The 23,174-nt window shown below is 41.0% G+C and overlaps 1 protein-coding gene across 1 annotated transcript in view; it reads left to right on the forward strand.

Moving 5' to 3' along the window:
• Positions 1-23,174, forward strand: part of LOC140188355 (AP-1 complex subunit mu-1) — a 131,080-nt gene that overhangs the window by 33,959 nt on the left and 73,947 nt on the right. The window contains exons 5-6 of the mRNA XM_072244542.1: positions 4,649-4,796; positions 16,377-16,503. Coding sequence (XP_072100643.1) covers positions 4,649-4,796; positions 16,377-16,503 — 275 coding nt within the window. The remainder of the gene's footprint in view (positions 1-4,648; positions 4,797-16,376; positions 16,504-23,174) is intronic.

The following is a 23,174-nucleotide window of genomic DNA, read 5'->3' on the forward strand; positions in this document are numbered from 1 at the left end:
AAGTGCTTTGAGAGACTGGTTCTATCACATCTGAAATCCTGTCTGCCCATTATCCTGGACCCCCATCAATTTGCCTATCGCACCAACAGGTCAACAGAGGACGCCATCTCCACGGCACTTCACTCTGCCCTGACCCAGCTGGACAGCCTCAGCTCTTACGTCAGAATGCTGTTCATTGACTTCAGTTCGGCATTCAATACTGTGATCCCCTCCAAGCTGATCGTCAAACTTCATCAGCTTGGTAGCAGCTCATCCCTCTGCAATTGGACCTTGGACTTCCTGACTAACCGACTCCAATCAGTTAAGTTAGACAACCTCTCCTTCTCCACTCTCACCCTGAACACCGGCGTGCCTCAGGGCTGTGTGCTGAGCCCTCTTCTGTACTCCCTTTTCACCTATGGTTGCATTCCTGTACATGATTCTAACTCCATAATCAAGTTCGCAGACACCACAGTGGTTGTCTTGATCAGAGGGGATGACGAGATGGCCTATAGGGACGAGGTCCAGCACCTCGCCGCGTGGTGTGCCGACAGCAACCTGGCCGTTAACACCCAGAAGACCAAGGAGATCATTGTGGACTTCAGGCATGCTAGGAGCCACACTCACATCCCCATCTACATCAACGGAGCTGTAGTGGAGCATGTATCAAGCTTCAAATTCCTTGGTGTCCACACTTCTGAGGATTTCACCTGGTCCCTGAACTCCTCCATCCTGATCAAAAAGGCGCAACAGCGCCTTTATTTCCTGCAGAGCATCAAGAAAGCTCACCTCTGTCCCAGGATACTGACTGACTTTTACTGCTGCACCATTGAGAGCATACTCACCAACTGGATCTCAGTGTGGTATGGCAATTGTCCCATATCGGACCGCAAAGCACTCCAGCGTGTGGTGAAAACTGCCCAGCGGATTATCGGCACCCAATTGCCCCCATTGAGAATATCTACCATAAATGCTGCCTGGGCAGGGCAAAAAGCATTATTAAGGATGCATCTCACCCTAACCATGGACTTTTTACTCTCCTCCCATCCGGTAGACGCTACAGGAGCCTCCACTCCCGCACCAGCAGGCACAGGAAGAGCTCCTTCCCTGAGGCTGTGACCCTGCTGAACCTCACATAACAGCGCTAAGCAGTATTGCACCCATATTGTACTTCTATATTTGTGTGCTGCAGCACTTACTTTTTATTCAGTTATTTTGTAAATAACACTATTTGCATTTCTGGTTCGATGCTAACTGCATTTCATTGGCTTTGTATCTGTACTTGGCACAATGACAATGAAGTTAAATCTAATCTAATAATAAGGTTAAATGGGATTGACTGCAGTGTTCAGTTCCATTTGAAACTCCTAAAATGTGCATACTTTGGTCAAACATGGAGTAGAAAGTAGCAAGGCAATGACCATCTTTAAGAGTTTAAGCATCACTTCTTGAAGATTGATGACATTACCATTATCAGGTATTCTGCTATCAATATCTTGGAGTTTTCTATTTACCATTGACTAGCTAAAGAGGACATTAAAATAATTAATATTAGTAAGAAGCATGTATCAAGGAGACAAAACTTTGCTAAATCCTCTCAGTTTGACAGCCAGGTTTCCAGAATACAAATAGGGGTGACTGTAGATAGTGTGTCCATCTGTGGTGATCGTAGAAATATTAAACCAAATGTAACCCTTCCTCAGATAAGGAGAGAAGAAAGTATGTTAACTTGATATTAGTTAGCCAAACATGTTATGAGTTTATTAATGACAAGGAAAGAAGGTATTAAAAACTTATAATGCAAAGGATGTGACAAATTTTGAAATTATTACATGTTCAAAAAATATTTTATATAATCAGGTTAAATGAGGGGGAACCAGTTTTAAAAATAAAGAGAAATTCCTATGAAAAATGAATTTAAAATCTTGTTGAAATGGGAATGTTAAAATATTTTTTTCCCTCACTGGAAAGTCAGTAACTCCACCGCATGGCCACAAGATAAGCTGTTAGTCATTTAGCACTGAGATGAGGAAAGGTTTGCATGGAAGCTTGAGAATCTTTGGAAATTCTATATTGCAGAAAGGGGTGGATGCCCCAGAAACAAACTTGTTCAAAACTGATCAATAGAATTTTGCAGGCTTGGGTCACAAACTTGTACGTGGATTAGTATTGAGCATAATTTTGAATGATGGTACAAGCTGGAGGGTCCTGCTGTTTTTCATTTTCCTTGAGCTGATGGATGAGCTGTGCCAGAAAGTGTCATGTTTATTCTATGTCTGTAATAGGAAAATTGTAATTTGAAAACCTCAGCATGTAGCCAATCTTTCTCTCTCATTTCCATTAATAACTTGGCAAGGAGGTTAAATGTGGAATGTCTTAAAGGAAGAAAGCACCTTCCTGTTTTCACTACCCAGACTGCCAGTGAAACCAGATAACTTGGCTGTCATTAAGATTTTCAGCTTATTTTGTTCTCTCTGCTCTAATTATCTTTACTTCATCTGACTTGCTGTTCTGCTTACTGCTAATATTACAATGGTGATTTTATTTGATGACTCAGCGTCATCTAAAACAAATGCTGCTTGCCAATAACAATAATTATGAATATGAATGAAATGTAGGAATTTCTTCTGTGCTATGTGGTGCTGCTATAGAAAAGCTGTTTGGCTGCAGTTCATATCTAACTTAGTGCTTTTTGCTGACCACCCACATAGTCAGAGAACTCTGAATTGTTTAAGTGTCTCATTGGCCTTATGTCCCACTTTCCTCCATCTTGACTATAGTGACTCTGTGGGTATTGCTGCCAGCCAAACAATTGAGGCGCATCTTTGACGACCTTGGGAGGGTGTGGTGATTCACTATCTTAAGTTGCAGTGATCCTTGTGAAGTTAATCCTCTGGTTTTGTTAAGGTGTGAATTCTGTTTTTTTAAATTGTGGATAGTGAGTGATAATGTATAACAAGATGATACATAATTTGAAAGAGATATATACTGCTGTCCATTGTATTTATTCCCCTTGTCCTCTTTTTAGAAGCTGTAATTTAGATGTATAGGAGCTGTTGCAAGGAAGTAATGGAAAGTTGCTGCAGTTCTTCCTGTGGTAACACATGATGCAGCCATAGGATACTGGTTACAGTTGTTCAGTCACTAGGTGCAATTGTGTGCATGCAGACTAGTGGACCAGGATGTAACCCATTGCACAAGTTTGAAGTTTGCTGGTGAGTTTTTAAATATCCTTGGGCACAGCCCGTCAGTGTAAACTGGTTCCAAAACCGGTGTTGGGTTGCTTTAATGTTGCAGATCCAATTGTCATATTTGATCAGCTCCCAAATTTTCTCATTTACTTTTTGTAAGATTTGTGTTTCTTTGTAGGATCTGTAGTCTGAAATACAGCTTTTAAATTAAAGGGATTCTGCTACGTGTGGTTGGTGCTGGTCATATGGGCAGCTGCTTGGTCAATGTTCGTCAACAAAAGCCAGAAAGTAAAGAAAGAAATGATCACTATAGGAGGTGGGACAGTAGCAGCATGGATAAGAAATTGGGGACAGAAGACATGTTATGGTGTACAAGTTCGTTTCAGAGAAGGTAGCCTGTGATGTTCCTCTGAATGAAGAAAGTAATATAGCAAAGTGTGTAGAGTGGTAAAGACACTGAAGAATAGAGAAATCTGGCTGCACATATGCATAATTCTTTGAGGATTTTAGGGGAAGTAGTGAAAGTGGTTTAGACATGCTTGAGGCAATCCTGGGGCTTTATAAGTAGAGTAAAAAGCAAAGAAGTTCTGGTGACACGCATAAATATTCTGTTCATTTCTGGTCACACACTTTAGGAAAGATGACTTTGGAGGAAATACAGCTAATGGTTACTGAATAATTATACTATGGTGTAGATAGAGAATTTAGTTCTCCTTGAATGAGAAAATTGAGGGGAGATATGCTGGGAATGTTCAAAATAATACAGCCCGTAGAAAGATGTCGTGGTTGATGGGAGAGACCAGAACCAGTTTGCAAAAATATAAAGTTAATATGAGGAGAAGTACAAGAGACGGGCTTCAGAATGCAACATTGCACACGAGTGGTGGAGCCTAATTTGATGATGTCTTTGTCAGAGACTTGGATCATTAATTGAATCAGAATCAGATTTATTGTTACTGAGATTAGTCATAAAATTTTGTGGCAGCAGTACAGTGCAAGACATAATAAATTGTTAGTAACAATGTAAAAATTAATAAATAGTACAAACAAGGAATAGAGAGGTAATGTTCATGGTTTCATGGACTGTTCAGCAATTCATTGACAAAGGGGAAAAAGTTGTCCTTAAAATATTGATTGTCTGTCTTCAGGCTCCTGTATCTCTTCCCTGATGGCAGTAACAAGAAGACATATCCTGGATAGTGAGGTTCCTTAATGATGGATGCCACCCCCCAACAGACAAAAGTTAAATTGCAGGACAATAAGCACGGGGACCAGCTGCATCGTTCTTGTACAGAACCAGCACAATCAGTGGACTGAGCTGTACTGTTCTGATTCCTTCTCCATAATTTTCCATCCTTCTCACAATTAGTGCATGCTAAGTTTTGATACTTGGGTTATCTACAGGTTACATATTTGAATTTCTCATGCTTAGTCTACTACAGTTGGCCGGCTCCAACTTTTCTTCATTCCATTCTTAGGTACATCACTCAAGAAGGTCACAAACTAGACACAGGGGCTCCTCGCCCACCAGCAACAGTTACCAATGCAGTGTCTTGGAGATCAGAGGGGATTAAATATCGCAAGAATGAAGTGTTTCTCGATGTTATTGAATCTGTCAACCTGCTGGTGAGTTAATTATAAGTAGACACCTGGTGCCTGTTGACCATATAGATGTTGCTACTCTCACCTGTCTCCCCTTTTATCTACCCAAAGTAATCTCATGGGCAACATCAGTGAGGAATACACAGTTTGCTGCCTTTAATAAATTACATAATTTTTGTAGGAATAAAACCGTAGTAAAGTTGCAGGAAGCAGTGATGATAGTACAGTGGCTATGCTGTTGGCCTATTGGTTAGATACGCACCTTCCAAAACCAGTGAGGCAGCTGGGAAATTAAAATTCAAAGCAATTAAGTAAATTTGGAAAATAAAAGAAAATCTAGTTTTAGTAGAGGTAACCATGAAACCATTGGATTGTGTGAAAACAAAACACCTGGTTTCTCTAATGTCCTCCAGGGAAGTAAATCTCTGATTCACATCTGGTCTTGTTGTTATGTCATTGCAGCCCCATTTGACTGGTTGACTTCTAACTGCTTCCTCAGTTCAGGGCCATTTCCAGCGACATTCATATCCTGTAAACATTTTTTAAATAAAGCTTCTTTGCTCATGTTGAATATTTTCACCTGCCAGCCAGATAATTCAAAATTACTTTCTTAATGCTTTGCTTGATTGGGCCAATTATAGTTCTTTTGAGCAACACACATAAAAATTGCTGGTGAACGCAGCAGGCCAGGCAGCATCTATAGGAAGAGGTACAGTCGATGTTTTGGGCCGAGACCCTTCGTCAGGACTAACTGAAAGAAGAGATAGTAGGAGATCTTATTCTTAAACTCCAACACTCTTTGCAATAAAGGCCATCATGTCATTTGCCTACTTCTTGTTAGACCTGTTTGTTAACTCTTTGTAATTCATGCACTAGAACACCTTGATCCCTCTGTATTCTCTCACTTGTGGTCTGTCTCCATTTAGATAATAGTCCACCTTCTGATTTGTTTTGCTGAGTGTGTGACCTCATGCTCACCTACATTACAACAGCATGGCTTTGTGCGTGGTAGGTCATGTTTGACCAATTTATTGGAGTTTTTTGAGGAGGTTACCAGGAAAGTGGATGAAGGGAAGGCAGTGGATATTGTCTACATGGACTTCAGTAAGGCCTTTGACAAGGTCCCGCATGGGAGGTTAGTTAGGAAAATTCAGTTGCTAGGTATACATGGAGAGGTGGTAAATTGGATTAGACATTGGCTCAATGGTAGAAGCCAAAGAGTGGTAGTAGAGAATTGCTTCTCCGAGTGGAGGCCTGTGACTAGTGGTGTGCCACAGGGATCAGTGCTGGGTCCATTGTTATTTGTCATCTATATCAATGATCTTGGATGATAATGTGGTAAATTGGATCAGCAAATTTGCTGATGATACAGAGATTAGAGGTGTAGTAGACAGTGAGGAAGGTTTTCAGAGCCTGCAGAGGGACTTGGACCAGCTGGAAAAATGGGCTAAAAAATGGCAGATAGAGTTTAATACTGACAAGTGTGAGGTATTGCACGTTGGAAGGACAAACCAAGGTAGAACATACAGGGTTAATGGTAAGGCACTGAGGAGTGCAGTAGAACAGAGGGATCTGGGAATACAGATACAAAATTCCCTAAAAGTGGCATCACAGGTAGATAGGGTCGTAAAGAGAGCTTTTGGTACATTGGCCTTTATTAATCAAAGTATTGAGTATAAGAGCTGGAATGTTATGATGAGGTTGTATAAGGCATTGGTGAGGCCGAATCTGGAGTATTGTGTTCAGTTTTGGTCACCAAATTACAGGAAGGATATAAATAAGGTTGAAAGAGTGCAGAGAAGGTTTACAAGGATGTTGCTGGGACTTGAGAAACTCAGTTACAGAGAAAGGTTGAATAGGTTAGGACTTTATTCCCTGGAGTGTAGAAGAATGAGGGGAGATTTGATAGAGGTATATAAAATTATGATGGGTATTGGTAGAGTGAATGCAAGCAGGCTTTTTCCACTGAGGCAAGGGGAGAAAAAAACCAGAGGACATGGGTTAAGGGTGAGGGGGGAAAAGTTTAAAGGGAACATTAGGTGGGGGCTTCTTCACACAGAGAGTGGTGAGAGTATGGAATGAGCTGCCAGAGGAGGTGGTAAATGCGGGTTCTTTTTTAACATTTAAGAATAAATTGGACAGATACATGGATGGGAGGTGTATGAAGCGATATGGTCCGTGTGCAGGTCAGTGGGACTAGGCAGAAAATGGCCAAGAAGGGCCAAAAGGCCTGTTTCTGTGCTGTAGTTTTTCTCTGGTTTCTATTACACATCATTTGTCGGGTTTTTGCCCAATCGCCCAATAACATCCTTATCATAACGTACCCTTAATGTGGACAGTGAACATTAGTAGGCCAAATATGCATCCCTGGAGTATCCATTGGTTGCAATCTTTCAACCTGAAAAAGGACTTATTCCAACTCTGTTTTCTATGTGACAGCCAGTTTTCAATTCATGCTAATGCACTTCTTTCAATACCTTAGACTCTTAATCATGACCCTTTCATGTAGCACCATGTCAAATGCCTTTTCGAAACCTCATTAAATTACATCTACAGATTCTCCGTGATTAACTTCCTCAGAATTCTTCCTTCAAAGAATTCAAACCAATTTATCAAACGTGATTTACCTTTCATAAAACTCTTTGACTAGTTTTATTCATCTTTCATATATGGTTTCTTAGTTCTTTGATCATTAACTAGTATCTTACAAATAGTTGTTGTTAACTGACCTTTACTTCCCTGCCTTCTGTCTTCTTCCCTTTTTGAACAAAGCAGTCACATTACGCAAGCTTCCGGCATCATTCGTGACTTAGTAAGTTTTGAAAAATTCGACCAATGAGACTACTCACACTGCAACACGCACAAAATGCTGGAGAAGGTCAGCAAGCCAGGCAGCATCTGTGGAAAAGAGTAAGCAGTGGACTTTTCAGGCCGAGACCCTTCATCAGGACTGGGACTACTATCACTGCAACTGCTTCCTTTAAAACCCTTAAATCCAATCTATTGGGTCCCAGTGATATTTCCACCTTCAGTTCCCTGAGGTTCTCTGATACTCCATACCTTGTGACTGAGCTATTTCCAAGTACTTGATGTTATTTGAAATTAACCCCATCTGTTACTTTGAGGACATTTGCAGCGCTGTCTATGGTGAAGACTGGTGCAAAATTAATTTAATTTATTTGCCATTTCTTTGTTTCTCATTATTGATTCGCCGTATTGCACATAAGTTTTCTCTCAAAATCAATTTTCTCTCTTACGAATTTTTAGTCTTTTGCTGGTGAGTCCTCTGGCCTACCAAAAGCTCTTGCCACTTTCAATTTAACATTATCGAAACCTTCTTTGATAACCACACATTGTGCTCCTTTCTAGTTGGGCAAAAATACCTGCTGAGTGTTGTAAGCTGGCTATTTGATTAACTGCCATTGTTCATCTACTAACCTGTCTCTTAGTTTTTTTTTCCCCAGTTTAGCTTGGACAACTCCAGTCTGGAATACTGAGCACCTAGTGTTGGTCACCCTTAAATCACATATCTGTAATAGCTATTGGATGATATTCATATGTTGCTATCAGTGCTGGCAGTTCACCTATCTAATTTCAGAAACCTCACATCCCACAGATATGAAAGTGGTGGAAATGGGGGGGAGGGGATGCATGTTGTTTTCCAAAATTCTGTATTTTCTAGAATGATTTGTATAGATTGGAAGGAAACAAATGTGATCTTAGGAGTTTAAGACAGAAGAGTGGAGAGAACGAGAAACGGAGAGCTACAGACTGTAAGACCATAAGACAAAGGAGCAGAAGTCAGCCATTCGACCCAATGAGTCTGCTTCGCCATTTTATCATGAGCTAATCCATTCTCCCATTTAGTCCCACTCCCCCGCCTTCTCACCATAACCTTTGATGCCCTGGCTACTCAGATACCTATCAATCTCTGCCTTAAATACACCCAATGACTTGGTCTTCACAGCTGCCCGTGGCAACAAATTCCATAGATTCACCACCCTCTGACTAAAAAAAATTTCTTCGCATTTCTGTTCTGAATGGGCGCCCTTCAATCCTTAAGTCATGCCCTCTCGTACTAGACTTCCCCATCATGGGAAACAACTTTGCCACATCCACTCTGTCCATGCCTTTCAACATTAGAAATGTTTCTATCAGGTCTCCCCTCATTCTTCTAAACTCCAAGGAATACAGTCGAAGAGCGGACAAACGTTCCTCATATGTTAACCCTCTCATTCCTGGAATCATTCCAGTGAATCTTCTCTGTACCCTCTCCAACGTCGGCACATCCTTTCTTGAATAAGGAGACCAAAACTGCCCACAGTACTCCAAGTGAGGTCTTACCAGTGCCTTATAGAGCCTCAACATCACATCCCTGCTCCTATACTCTATTCCTCTAGAAATGAATGCCAGTATTACATTTGCCTTCTTCACCACCAACTCAACCTGGAGGTTAACCTTAAGGGTATCCTGTATGAGGACTCCCAAGTCCCGTTGCATCTCAGAACTTTGAATTCTTTCCCTATTTAAATAATAGTCTGCCCGTTTATTTCTTTTGCCAAAGTGCATAACCATACACTTTCCAACATTGTATTTCATTTGCCACTTCTCTGCCCTTTCTTCCAATCTATCCAAATCTTTCTGCAGACTCTGCATTTCCTCAGCACTACCAACCCTTCCACCTAACTTTGTATCGTCAGCAAACTTAGCCACAAAGCCACCTATTCCATAGTCCAAATCGTTGATGTACAACGTAAAAAGAAGCGGCCCCAACACGGACCCCTGTGGAACACCACTGGTAACCAGCAGCCAACCAGAAGAGGATCCCTTTATTCCCACTCTCTGTCTCCTGCCAATCACCCAACGCTTTAACACGTATGTAACTTTCCCGTAATTCCATGGGCTCTTATCTTGTTAAGTAGCCTCATGTGTGGCATCTTGTCAAAGGCCTTCTGAAAATCCAAATATACAACATCCACTGCATCTCCCTTGTCGAGCCTACTGGTAATTTCCTCAAAAAATTTGTAATAGGTTTGTCAGGCAGGATTTTCCTTTAAGGAATCCATGCTGAGTTCTGCCTATCTTGTCATATGCCTCCAGCTACTCTGTAACCTCATCCTTGACAATCAACTCCAACAACTTCCCATCCACCGATGTCAAGCTAACAGGCCTATAATTTCCTTTTTGCTTCTTTGCCCCCTTCTTAAGACACAGAGTCCCTGCAGATGCCGACATTAGGAGCTGAGAATGTGCTTGAATCTATTGCAAAGAAGTAGCTTGATGGCATTTGGGTACTAAGGATGAGAAAGATTCAATGTGGGTTTATGAAAGGGAATTACATTTGGCAGAAATGTTAGTGTCTTCATCTGCACAATGGATAAGGGGCTGGAGAACCAATGGATGTAGTGTACTTGGACTCAAACTATTAAGAATCCTCTCAAGAGGTTTTTAAACAAAATGAGAACTGGCATATGCTGATGTCTGTATTTTTGTTAACGGACAGAAAACAGTGGGAATAAATGAAGCAATGCAGATCAAAGTTGCTGGTGAACGCAGCAGGCCAAGCAGCATCTGTAGGAAGAGGTGCAGTCGACGTTTCAGGCCGAGACCCTTCGTCAGGACTCGGCCTGAAACGTCGACTGCACCTCTTCCTACAGGTGCTGCCTGGCCTGCTGTGTTCACCAGCAACTTTGATGTGTGTTGCTTGAATTTCCAGCATCTGCAGAATTCCTGTTGTTTGGGAATAAATGAATCCTATTCAGTTTGCAAGGTTATATCATGTGGAATGCCATTGGGACCAGTGCTGAAACTCCAGTTATTCACAATCTACAGTAATTAATGGTTTTGATGAGAGGACAGTTTGCAGTATATCTAAATTATCTGAGATATAGGGACAGGTTGAATAGGTTAGGACTTTATTGCCCAGAGCATAATAGAATGAGGGGCGATCTCGTAGAGGTGTACAAATTGTGAGATAGATTGGATAAAATACATGCAGGCTTTATCCCCTGAGGCTACGTCCACTCTAGACCGGATAAATCTGTAACCGAAGCTTTTTCTCTTCGAATTAACCCTCCATCCACACTGAAACGGCGTTTTCCTCCCACTGAAACGGCGTTTTCCTCCCACTGAAACGGCGTTTTCCTCCCCCTGAAACGGCGTTTTCCTCCCACTGAAACGGCGTTTTCCTCCCACTGAAACGGCGTTTTCCTCCCACTGAAACGGCGTTTTCCTCCCCCTGAAACGGCATTTTCCTCCCCCGAAAATGGAGATTTTCAGAAACGCTCTCCAGAGTGAATAAATCAGAAAACGCCTAATATCCGGCGTAGTGTGTACGGGGTAACCGGTTAATTTTAAAAACACTGTCATGAGGTGCCAGAACAAATGGTGGCAGCAGCGCAGCATTTCATTGTTTTCTTGAACGCAACCTCCAACACCACAACTATATCTGACAGTAGATGTGTAACGGCCTAATGTAACAGTGTATGGAAATACAACACTGATGCAGACATGTTTTATACATTTAACAAGGTGCTTTATTAATGTATTGCTTCTGCAAACATTCGATAGATGCAATTGTCACTTTTGCCCAGTAACTTGTTTCATTGCACATGTTAAATACAGCAAAATCATACACAAAGACATGGCAAAAATAAAGGCAAACAAATGAGGTAACAGCAAATTTCACTTTTGCCCAGTAACAAGCCTCATTGCATTTAGTTGTAGCTGTCGTTCCTTTCATCGATGAAGAGACTACGGCTGTAGGAAATGTTTCTGGACAAACACGCACCAAGTCTTTCGTTTCGCAATTTCCTTTTAAGTTTTTCTAGTCTGTAACTGAACAAACGCGCACCAAGTATACCGTTTCCTCTTTGCTTGTTTTCTGTGTGTCTTGCGCATGCCCAGTAGGAGGAGATTCGCCCAAATATCCATTTTAATGTGGACAGAGGTATTTTTAAAAACGCCTAGTGTGGATGCCTGTCGTTTTTACACGAAACCGGTGTTTTCAAAATTATCTGGTCTAGTGTGGACGTAGCCTGAGGTTGTGTGAGACTAGGAACTGGAGAATTGAATTTAATTGACTTTATTTTTTTTACATCCTTCACATACATGAGGAGTAAAAATCTTCACGTTACGTCTCCATCTAAATGTGCAATGTGCAATCATAGTAATTTATGATAAATAAGACAGTCAATATAACATAGAAATATACTCAAATCAGCGTGAGTTAATCAGTCTGATGGCCTAGTGGAAGAAGCTTTCCTGGAGCCTGTTAGTCCTGGTTTTTATGCTGTGGTATCATTTCCTGGATGGTAGCAGCTGGAATAGACGGTGGTTAGGATGACTCAGGGCCCCTAAAGATCCTTCGGGCCCTTTTATCACACCTGTCTTTGTATATGTCCTGAATCATGGGAAGTTCACAACTACAGATGTGCTGGGCTGTCGGCACCACTCTGCAGAATCCTGCGATTAAGAGAGGTACAGTTCCCATTCCAGGCAGTGATGCAGCCAGTCAGGATGCTCTCAATTGTGCCCCTGTAGAAAGTTCTTAGGATTTGGGGGCCCATACCGAACTTCCTCAACTGTCTGAGGTGAAAGTATTGCTGTTGTGCATTTTTCACCACATAGCTGGTGTGTTCATTTCTCGTGAGGTCCTCGGTGATGTGGATGCCGAGGAACTTAAAGCTGTTTATTCTTTCAACCCCAGATCCATTGATGTCAATAGGGGTTAGTCTGTCTCTGTTCCTCCTGTAATCCACAACCAGCTCCTTTGTTTTTGCGACACTGAGGGAGAGGTTATTTTCTTGACACCACTGTGTCGGAGAGATGACTTCTTCCCTGTAGGCCACTTCGTTATTGTTTGAGATTAGGCCAATGAATGTAGTGTTGTTGGCACAGTTAATTAGCAGATTAGAGCTGTGGGTGGCAACCAGTCATGGGTATACAGGGAGTAAAAGGAGGGGCTTAGTATACAGCCCTTAGGATGAATGGTAAAACATTTAGGGGGAACGTAAGGGGTAACTTCTTCACTCAGAGGATGGTTCAAAGTAAATTTATTGTCAAAGTACATATATTCCATCATATAACCCTGAGATTCTTGCGGGCATACTCAATAAAACCAATAACCATAATAGAATCAATGGAAGACTGCACCAACTGAGCATACAACCAATGTGCAAAAGACAACAAACTGCAAATACCAAAAGAAAAAAAAATACGAAATAAAAAACAATAAATATCGAGAACATGAGATGAAGTGTCCTTGAAAGTGAGTCCATAGGTTGAAGGAATACTTTAGTGATGGGGTAAATGAAGTTATCCCCTTTGGTTCAAGAACCTGATGGTTGAGGGGTAGTTACCATTCCTGAACCAGGTGGTGTGAGTGCTGAGGGTCAGGTACAATCTTTTTGATGGCAGCAGCTAAAAGGGAGCATGACCAGGGTGGTGAGAGTCCCTGAAGATGGATGCTGCTTTCCTACGACAAAAACAAGTGTGGAACAAGCTGCCAGTGAAAGTGATAGGATGGATGTTCAATTGCAACATTTAAGATAAGTTTGGATAGGTACATGGATGAAAGGGGGTTGGCAAGATATCATCCAGGTGCAGTTTGATGGGACTAGGCAGAAAAATAGTTTGGCACAGACTACATGTGCTGGAGTGCTCTATGACAGTAAAACCTCCATGCATTCAAATAAAGACAGTTAAAATTTGATTTTTTTATTTAGAGATTTTACTAACTCTGGATTTGTTCTGTGCTTTTCTTCTATCTTTCCCGATTATTTTGGGGGATTTTAACCAGGTCAGCTGGAAAAAGTCACTAAGTAATTATCATCAACAAATCGCTTATAGTGCCAGAGGAAGCAACACACTGGACCACTGTTCTGCCATCATCATGAGTGTTTACTGTGCTACACTTCAGAAAGTCTGATCACTTGGCTGTACTTGTACTGCCTGGATATAGGCAGAGACTGAGACTGCAGCACCAGTAGTGAGGACCAAGAAGGTATGGATAAGGGAAGCACAGGAGCGTTTACAGGACTGCTTTGAATTGGTGGACTGGACTGTATTCAGGGATTCATCTTCAAATGTGGATCAGAATGCCACAGTTTTTGTTAACTTCATTAAATCCTGTGTGGATGAGTTTGTGCCTATGAAAACTTGCAGTACGTTCCTAAACCAAAAGCTGTAAATGAACCAGGAGTTTTATCATCTGCTGAGCGTTAGATCTGTGGCATTTAAATCTGACGACCCAGGTCTGTAAAAGAAATCCGGGTACGGCTTATGGAGGGCTATCTCAAGAGGGAAGAAACAATTCTAAGCAAGCTTGGGGCAACATCAGATACACGTCAACTTTGGCTGGGTTTGCAAGCCATTAGTTCCTACAAAGCAAAACCCAACATCATGAATGACAGTGATGCTTCATTACCAGACAAGCTCAACGTCTTTTATTCCCACTTTGAAATTGAGACTATAACTACAGCTGTGAAGATCCTGCTGCACCCGATGACCCTGTGATCTGTGTCCTGGGGGCTGATGACAAGCTATCTTTCAGGAGGGTGAATGGTCGCAAGGCGACGGGCCCAGATAAAACTCTGAAAATTTGTGACAACCAACTGGTGGGTGTATTCAAAGTCATTTTCAATCTCTCGCTGCTGTGGTCGCAAGTTCCCATCTGCTTCAAAAGGACAACAATTACACCAGTGCCCAAGAAGAGTAGTGTGAGCTGCCTTAAAGACTATCGTCCAGTAGCACTCGCGCCTACGGTGATGAAATGCTTTGAGAGGTTGGTCATGGCTGGAATCAACTCCTGTCTCCACAAGGACCTGGAACCACTACAGTTTGAATATTGCCCCAATAGGTCTCTGACAGATACAATCTCAATGGTTCTCCATGTAGCCTTGGATCATTTGGACAATACAAATACCTGTGTCAGGATGCTGTCCTTCAGTCCTGATCGAAAAGCTACAGAACCAGGACCTCTGTACTTCCCTCTGCAATTGGGTTCTTGGCTTCCTAACTGGACCACAATGTGTGGATTGGTAATAACATCTGCTTGCTGATGATTAACACTGGCGCATCGATATGTGCTTACCCCACTGCTGTACTTTCTATACCCGTGACTGTGTGGCTAGGCATAGCTCAAATGCCATCTATAAATTTGCTGATGATACAACCATTGTTGGCAAAATCTCAGATGGAGATGAGAGGGTGTACAGGAACAAGATGTACTAACTAGTTAAGTGGTGTCGCAGCAACAACCTTGTACCCGACATCAGTAAGACCAAAGAGCTGATTGTGGACTTCAGAAAGGGTAAGATGAGGGAACACAAACCAATCCTCAGAGGGATAAGAAGTGGAGAGAGTGAACAATTTCAAGTTCCTGGGTGTCAATATCTCACCTGGTCCCAACATATTGATGCAGTTATAAATAAGACAAGACAGTGGCTGTATTTCATTCGGAGTTTGAGGAGATTTGTTTGGTCACCTAAAATGCTCAAACTTGTACAGATGTACTGTGGAGACCGTTCTGACAGGCTGCACCACCGTCTGGTATGGGGGGTGGGGGTGTTGGGGACTACTGCATAGGATCGAAAGAAGCTACGGAAAGTTGTAAAATTAGCTCCATCATGGGTACTAGCCTCTGAAGTATTCAAGATACCTTCGAGGAGCAGTGCCTCAGAAAGGTGATGTCCATTATTAAGGATCTCCATCACCCAGAACATGCCCTCTTCTCATTGTTACTGTCAGGAAGGAGGTACAGAAGCCTGAAGACATACACTCACCAATTCAGGAACAGCTTCTTCCCTTCTGCCATCTGATTTCTGAATGGGCATTGAACCCATGAACACTACATCACATTTTTTTTTTCTATTTTTGCACTGCTAATTTTAATTCAACGATTTAATAGATATATATTTACTGTAATTCATAGTTATTTTTTATTTCATTGTATTGCTGCTGTTAAGTTAACAAAATTCATAATAAACCGGATTCGGATTCTGATTCACATTTTCTTCCCCAGCCTGTCAAACTCTTGTCAATCTCTTCTTTACTTGTTAAACATCTCATTCTTGGAGCCCAAGAGCTTTGTATGATGTACAAACCTATTGAAGGGAGCAGTAGAGGAAGACAATGTATTGTTGTTAGTTCATTCCTGTAGACTTCTGTAATGGGTTAGTACAAAATGTACATTAAACTCTCACTTCCAGTTTGATCTTCCCATGTTTACTGTACGAAAATACATTCTGTAACAATCATTTGCAAGCCTGGGTTATTTTCTTACTCATAATTTAATAATGTCGTTCCAGACAAGGCTATGCAACCAATAAAGTTATCATCCTGGAGAAACTGGTTACAGTAATAATTAACCCTTAAATGAAAACATGGTGAATAAAAAAAATTGCCATTTTCATTGTTGAAGTTCTTTAATATGATGAACTTTCTGAAGGTAGCCAAACATTTCTTGAATATTTGAAAAAATGTAATCAACAAGTCACCGATATTCTAAGGATTTTAGACTGTTATTGAATGCACTTTGTTTGAAGTGGAAAGCCATGAGAAACTGTTCTCTAGTCAAGATCATCTTCCTTTCTCCCAATCTAGGTAAGTGCTAATGGAAATGTATTACGTAGTGAAATTGTGGGCTCCATCAAAATGCGAGTGTTCCTGTCAGGAATGCCAGAGCTGAGACTTGGACTAAATGACAAAGTATTGTTTGAGAACACAGGCCGTGAGTATTCTTATTTTTTTATGCAAATGTTAACTGTCGGAAGTTTGATCCTTTCATCGAATAAATGATAAATGGTGCATATTATGCGTATTTGGAGTTTGGTAATTGAGTTTTGAGATATCTTGTTGTTTTGAATAACATGTTTATGTAAAACGGAAACCACCAAACAAATGATAAAATTTAAAGAAATTGAGTCTGAGTGGGTGAACTGTAGCTCTGGGGAAATGTAAAGGCATTTACATTTAGATGCATTAAGGAAGAAGAGCAATGACTTCTCATTCTGACTAATATTGATTAATATCTCTTTTATAAAAATATATATACTCTTCTGTGCTAATTGGTAACTATATTTCAACATTTTTACAAGGGTAACTGCATTGCAAAGGTATTTCATCAGTAGTGAAAGGTTTGTGCCTTTCCAATAGACTGTTCTCTTTGTGAAATATTTAAATACAGATATTTGTAATACAAGTACTTTTGACCTAAAACATTTAATCTTGATGCTTTCACTGCATTGAAATAATGGAGATACAAAGAGACTTAAAAGTTGGATCCATCTAACTAGATTATTAAAGTGTCTTGAACAGAAAATAAACAAAATGAAAAATGGAGTGTATGCCATTTTGAGAGATTTGAAATACAAAATGAAGTAAAGTTATGCTGCAACTGTATAAAGTCCTATATGAGAACATATGGTGCATGTTACAGTTTTGAGCATCATAGCTTATGTACTTACCAGAATAATGCCTATACTCTGTTGAATTGCATGGAGAGCTTGTGTAAACCAGGGTTGAACTTCTGGGGACTCAGATTGTCATTGTACCTTCATAAAACTTCCAAGATGATATGGAGAACCGTTAAGGCAAACAGAGATTTGGGTTTAGGAAATCAAAAATCTGGTCGTGGAGTCTAAGATATAAACAAAAGCAGTAGGAAAAGGTAATACGGTCCTAAAAACCTAAATTCACTGTTCAGCAAAATCATAGCTGATGCTGTGCCTTATAGACTTTACAAAAGATTGTGTAAGAATCACTACTCCAGAGGAAGGTGGATCTCTGGGACTCCTATCACAAACAGGTGATTATGGTCAATTATTATTTGGAGATGTAGAACAAATATGGGAATATGACACTTGATCAGAGATAAGCCAGCATCTCTCTGAATAGCAAACAAGGATTTATTTTGGCCAATTTCTTCTTAACAAATTAAAAAAAAGATGGTGGGAGCCACAGAATGTCTGGGGGAGGGAAAAAAAGAAATGAATGCAGTGAGGTACATGAGCAGAGAAGAGTGAATGAAGGTCGGTGGGTTGGAGTGCAGATAATGAAGCAGCAAATAACTGAGACTGGGGTAGAAACAGGCTATGTTCCAGCTTTAGTGATAATTAGCTATGTATGTGGGCAGGTTTTTTTTTACCCAGCTGGAGATTATGTTGAGTTGAGATGTTGCTGTGGAACTCTACACTCCATGTTGTGCAATCAGTGGAATTTGCATTCAATATGCATCTACCATTGCATGGCATTCTTTATTGCTGTTGGTAAGTATTCAAAGTGGAGTTATATGTTGTAATATAGAAAGCTGATCTACACAGTGCAATGTTCCATATATATTACAGTGGAGAAGGCGACTATTTAACTTGTCATTCTGAGTGGACTCTTTGAAAGTGTGGTCTAATTTAGTACCATGCCTCAATTTTTCCTTATAGCTGCAAAAGTCTTCTTTAAATAATTGTCCAGTTGTGTTTTGAAAGTTCCAACAGAATCTGGTTTCATCACCCTTTTTGGCAACAGGAAATTTTTCTACCACTTCTCATAAATCTTTTGTAGTTTCTAATGCCTCTGTTGGGTCTTCCCTTCTCTCTCCGTACTATAAAAAGAACACTTCCAACTTGGTGACTCACCACTGTGGCTTTGTACTTTTTGATAAAGGACACTCATTTTCTGACACCTAACCAGATTTGTAGAGGTTTAGAATTTATTCAACGCCATACTTACAAAACCACGTACGTTTTACAGTCTCTCAAGAGTCAGCAAATATCTCTCGCAAGTGTCTGTGTGCTCACATCCACCTCAAATTGTTACTACCTCTCCGTTTGGATTTCTTAAAATGCGTCTGTCTCCAATTATGAGTGATGAATTATATCAATTTCACAATCTGTCTTTTACTTGGAACAGTGTGCTTCTTTCATTATTACATGGCCACATTATGTATTGTTCACAAGCTTTGAAATTGTGGTCAGTTTACATGTCCGAGTCACTTGTAAACAGCAAAAATAGCAGTAGTCCTAATTCCCACTGCTGTCTACCTCTTGTTCTTTGGCCAATTACACACCCAAGTTGTTACTTCCAGTTTCTGAAAAGTGACCAGATAGTATGTTTGTGATGTTGTTAAGGGGTAAACATTGGCAAGGGTGCTGTAGAAAGCTTCTCTGTTCTTGAGGCACTGTGTGCATAAAAGTGCAGCCAGAGAAATATGCTAAGCTGGGTGGAATCAGCAAACTTTCTAGTTGTCATGGTCTTCAGTGCTGTTAGTGAAATGAGAACACAAACACATTTTAGAAGATTAACCAGAAGGTATTTTAAAAATCCAAATGTTATTTTTATTAAACCAATGAATTTCCAGATGTTATATTGTCAGCAATGATCTGTTGCACTTAAACCACCAACAATCTTGTTTGTGCCAGCTGTTCTTGTGTTGTAGTCTTGTAGTTAGGAACTGACTTGGCTGTAACAAACCTTTAGGAAAATATCTGTCATGTAACTTTACTGCATTAAAGCAGTTCTGTGTTGTATATTTCCCAAAGCCAAATCTCTAATGAAAACAAAACTCTTGTTAACTTGTTTTTTCTCAGCAAGAAATTTTTTTCAAAGAAGTGGCTGAGTTTGATGTTACCTATTATACTTATTTCATGAGAAATATGAAATATATGTCAGTGCTAATGAAAATATTTTAAAAAACTGCTTGTGCTGGAAATACTCAGCAGATTAGACTGCATGTAGTTTAGTCAGCCTATGTAGTATTAGCTCAGCTATTTTTTTTGCCATTCTTCTTTTCTCTAGGACAGGGGTCCCCAACCTTTTTTGCACCGCAGACCAGTTTAGTATTGACAATAGTCTTGGAGGCTGGCCGACCGGGGGGTGTTGGGTGTTCAAGTAGGGTCAAACTCACCTCAACATGTCTTTTACAGTTAGGGTTGCTAACTTTCTCACTCTGAAATAAGGGACAAAAGTAGCAGTCAAATCCCAGGACACTTTACCCCAGGAAAGACTACCATGACGCCTTGCGCAGGCACCTGTGTGCGCATGCACGTACATGCCGATTCTTTTCTCCCCCCACAAATCGGTTTTGTCTTCATCTTCCCGACTATACTGTACATGCATTATTTCTACTTTATATAGGCTGTGTATTTATCATATCAGCCCTGCTTTTACTATATGTTAGTGTTAGTTATTTTTGGTTTTATGTGTTACTTGGTATGACTTGTTAGATTAATTTTTGGGTCTGGGAACGCTCAAAAATTTTTCCCATATAAATTAATGGTAATTGCTGCTTCACTTCACGCCATTTCGGCACAAAAGGTTTCATAGGAACATTCTACCTTAGCAGGGGAAATACGGGACAAGGGCAGTCCAGTATGGGACAAACCAATTTAGCCCAATGTACGGGATGTCCTGGCAAATACGGGACAGTTGGCAACCCTATGTTCAAGTTCAACAGTGAGTGACAGGGAGTGAAGAAAGGTGCAGCTGACTCATATCGTTTCCTCACTGCCCGGTAGCACATGCTTTGCGGCCCAGTGGTTGGGGACCGCTGCTCTAGGAGATTGGAGAATATGCCTGCTGGGTTTGTGCTCTGCGTTTCACAACTCCTACATTCTTTTGTTTCTTTCATTTTTATGCTCACCTGCTAACTTCTCCCATTAACTTACCAGTTAACCTTGTTTATTGCTAAGACTCCTTGGTCACTGGTTTTACCCTATCAGAAATGCACCCTCTTTCACCCTCCATGAGGCTTTAAGCTTCTTGTATCGTCTTTTTCAGTTCTGTTTATATTTCCACAAATGTAGCCTGGCCTGCTGAGTATTTCCACCATTTTCTATTTTTGTTTTGTCTTTGTGTAGCACATTTTGAGTACCTTAGTAAAACACAAATAAGCTAGTGATATCCAGCATTCAAGCTAGTAATTCAGGAACAAACTTAGTACACTTTTCAGTTGTGGACTGATAAGTCAGAAACAATGGCAGAGAAAATTCGTGAGCAAAGAAGTATAGTTTTCATTGTAACAAATAAAATTTATTTTGTGATATACATTGCTTCTGTTTCTTCAGTCAGGAAAAGATCAATGTTAGTTGACTTAACACCTTTAATGTCTGCAGACCATTCAAAAGTGTTTCAGTCAAAGAAATGTCTGTTTGAAGTACAGTCATCATTAGCTCCACATTGGGCATTTTTGCTTTAATGGATCTCTGCCTCATTTTGATAACTCTGTGAATTGATGGAAATTAACCCCTTCCCCATCGCATCTACCAGCCAGTGAAGATGAATCTTTTAGCCTTTGTGCCAGCAACAGTCCTTCTGTGCCCCAGACTGGGCACCCATGCTTAGTTGATTGAAACCCCTAAGAAGAGCTAAGGTATCAGTTCACTCCAGAAATGTGTGCAGAGAGTATTTGGAACAAACTTTATGAAGATGCCAGCCTACACAATTGCTATAAAAGATGGCTGGGTGTAACTTCTCAATTTTTTTTTAAATCCCTTCCTTCTGGGCAATTGTTACAACAACTTGTGATGTTTCTCAACTGTGTCCTTTGTTGGGTTGTGGGATTGGTAGGAGACCACTTCCCAACCCAAGCGATGGCAAAATGGAGAAGTTTCACATGGGGTTCGTTATCATTTGATGTATTTCAAATTATAGTCGGGGACTTCGGTCAGGCTTGTTTGAAGAAATATTTGCCGGATTATTATCATCATCATCATCATAGCCTGCAGCACCAGGGGGCCCATCATACTAGACTATTGCTATACTAAGATAAGTAATGCCCGCTCATCCTTGCCTAGATTGCATTTCGGGAAATCTAATCACTTGGTTGTCCTCCTAGTTGCATACAGGCAGAGACTAAAGAGAAGGGCACCAGAGACAAGGACAACAAAATGGTGGTTGCAAGAGGTGGAGAAGTGGCTACAGGATGGCTTTGAGTCAGCAGACTGGGCCATGTTCAAGGACTTATCAGAGGATCTGAATGAATACATCACGGTTGTCATGGACTTTATAAAAATAGTCCCAGATAAACTCTGCCTTCTATGCGTGCTTTGACTGCAGGAACTTTCACAAGTGCCCACAGCCCCCGATGACCCTGTGATTTATCTCTGAGGCTGATGTGAAGAGTATCCTTTAGGAAGGTGAACCCACAGGAAGCATCTGGCCCCAATGGGGTGCTTGGCTGATTACTAAAGTTCTGTGCCGATAACTGTCTGGAGTGTTCACCGATATCTTTAACCTCTCGTTCGGCAGTCTGATATACCCACCTGCGTCAAGCAGCTTCAATTAAACCGATGAGGAAGAAAAATGTGGTAATCTGCCTCAATGACTGTTGTCCAGTTGCACTTAGATACACTGCTGAAATGCTTTGAGAGGTTGGTGATGAAGCACATCAACTCCTGCCTGAGAAGTGACTTGGATCTGCTTCAGTTTGTCTACCATCACAACAGGTCCACAGCAGATGCTATTTCATTGGCTCTTCACTCAGCCCTTGAACATCTGCATAGCAAGGACGCTCTTCATTGACTACGACTTGGTATTTAATACTATCATCCCATCAGAACGAATCAATACGCTTCAAGAACTACACATTTCCTCACTTTCAGACACCAGTTACTTCTGATTGACAACAACAACTCCTCCACAATCTCCTTTAGCACAGGTGCATCACCAGGCTGTGTGCTTAGCCTCTCCCTCTACTTTACTCTTATCGCTGTGAGCCTAAGCACAGCTCCAGTGTGATATTTAAATTTGTTGACGACACCACTGTCGTTGGACGAATCAAAGGTGGTGATGAACCACCATATAGGAGGGAGATTGAAAATCTGACTGAGTGGTCTCGTAGCATCTCACGCAATGCCAGCAGGACCAGGGAACTGATTTTTGACTTCAGGAGGAGAAAACTGGAGGTCCATGAGCCAGTCTTCATCAGGGGATCAGAGGTGGAGAGGGTCAGCAATTTTAAATTCCCCGGTATTATCATTTCAGAGGATCTGTTCTGGGCCCAGAACGTAAGTGCAATTACGAAGGAAGCATGGCATCTCCTCTATATCCTTAAAAGTTTGCAAAGATTTGGAATGATATCTAACACTTTGACAAACTCCTATAGATGTGAGGTGGAAAATATATTAACTGATCGCATTATGGCCTAGTATGAAAGCACCAATGTCCATGAATGGAAAAGCCTACAAGAACTGGTGGATACGGACAGCCCAGCCATTCATGGGTAAAGCCCTCCCCACTACTGAGCACGTCTACACAGTGCTGTGGCAGGAAAGCAGCATCTATCATCAAGGGCCACCACCACTCTCTTTTCACTGCTACAGAAACCCACACCACCAGATTTAGGAATAGTTATTATCCTTCAACTATCACTCCTGTGAACCAAAGGGGAGGACTTCACTCAACTTCAAT

This window comes from Mobula birostris, chromosome 26 (genome assembly GCF_030028105.1).
Source record: "Mobula birostris isolate sMobBir1 chromosome 26, sMobBir1.hap1, whole genome shotgun sequence".
In the NCBI taxonomy this organism is placed as follows: Eukaryota; Metazoa; Chordata; class Chondrichthyes; order Myliobatiformes; family Myliobatidae; genus Mobula; species Mobula birostris.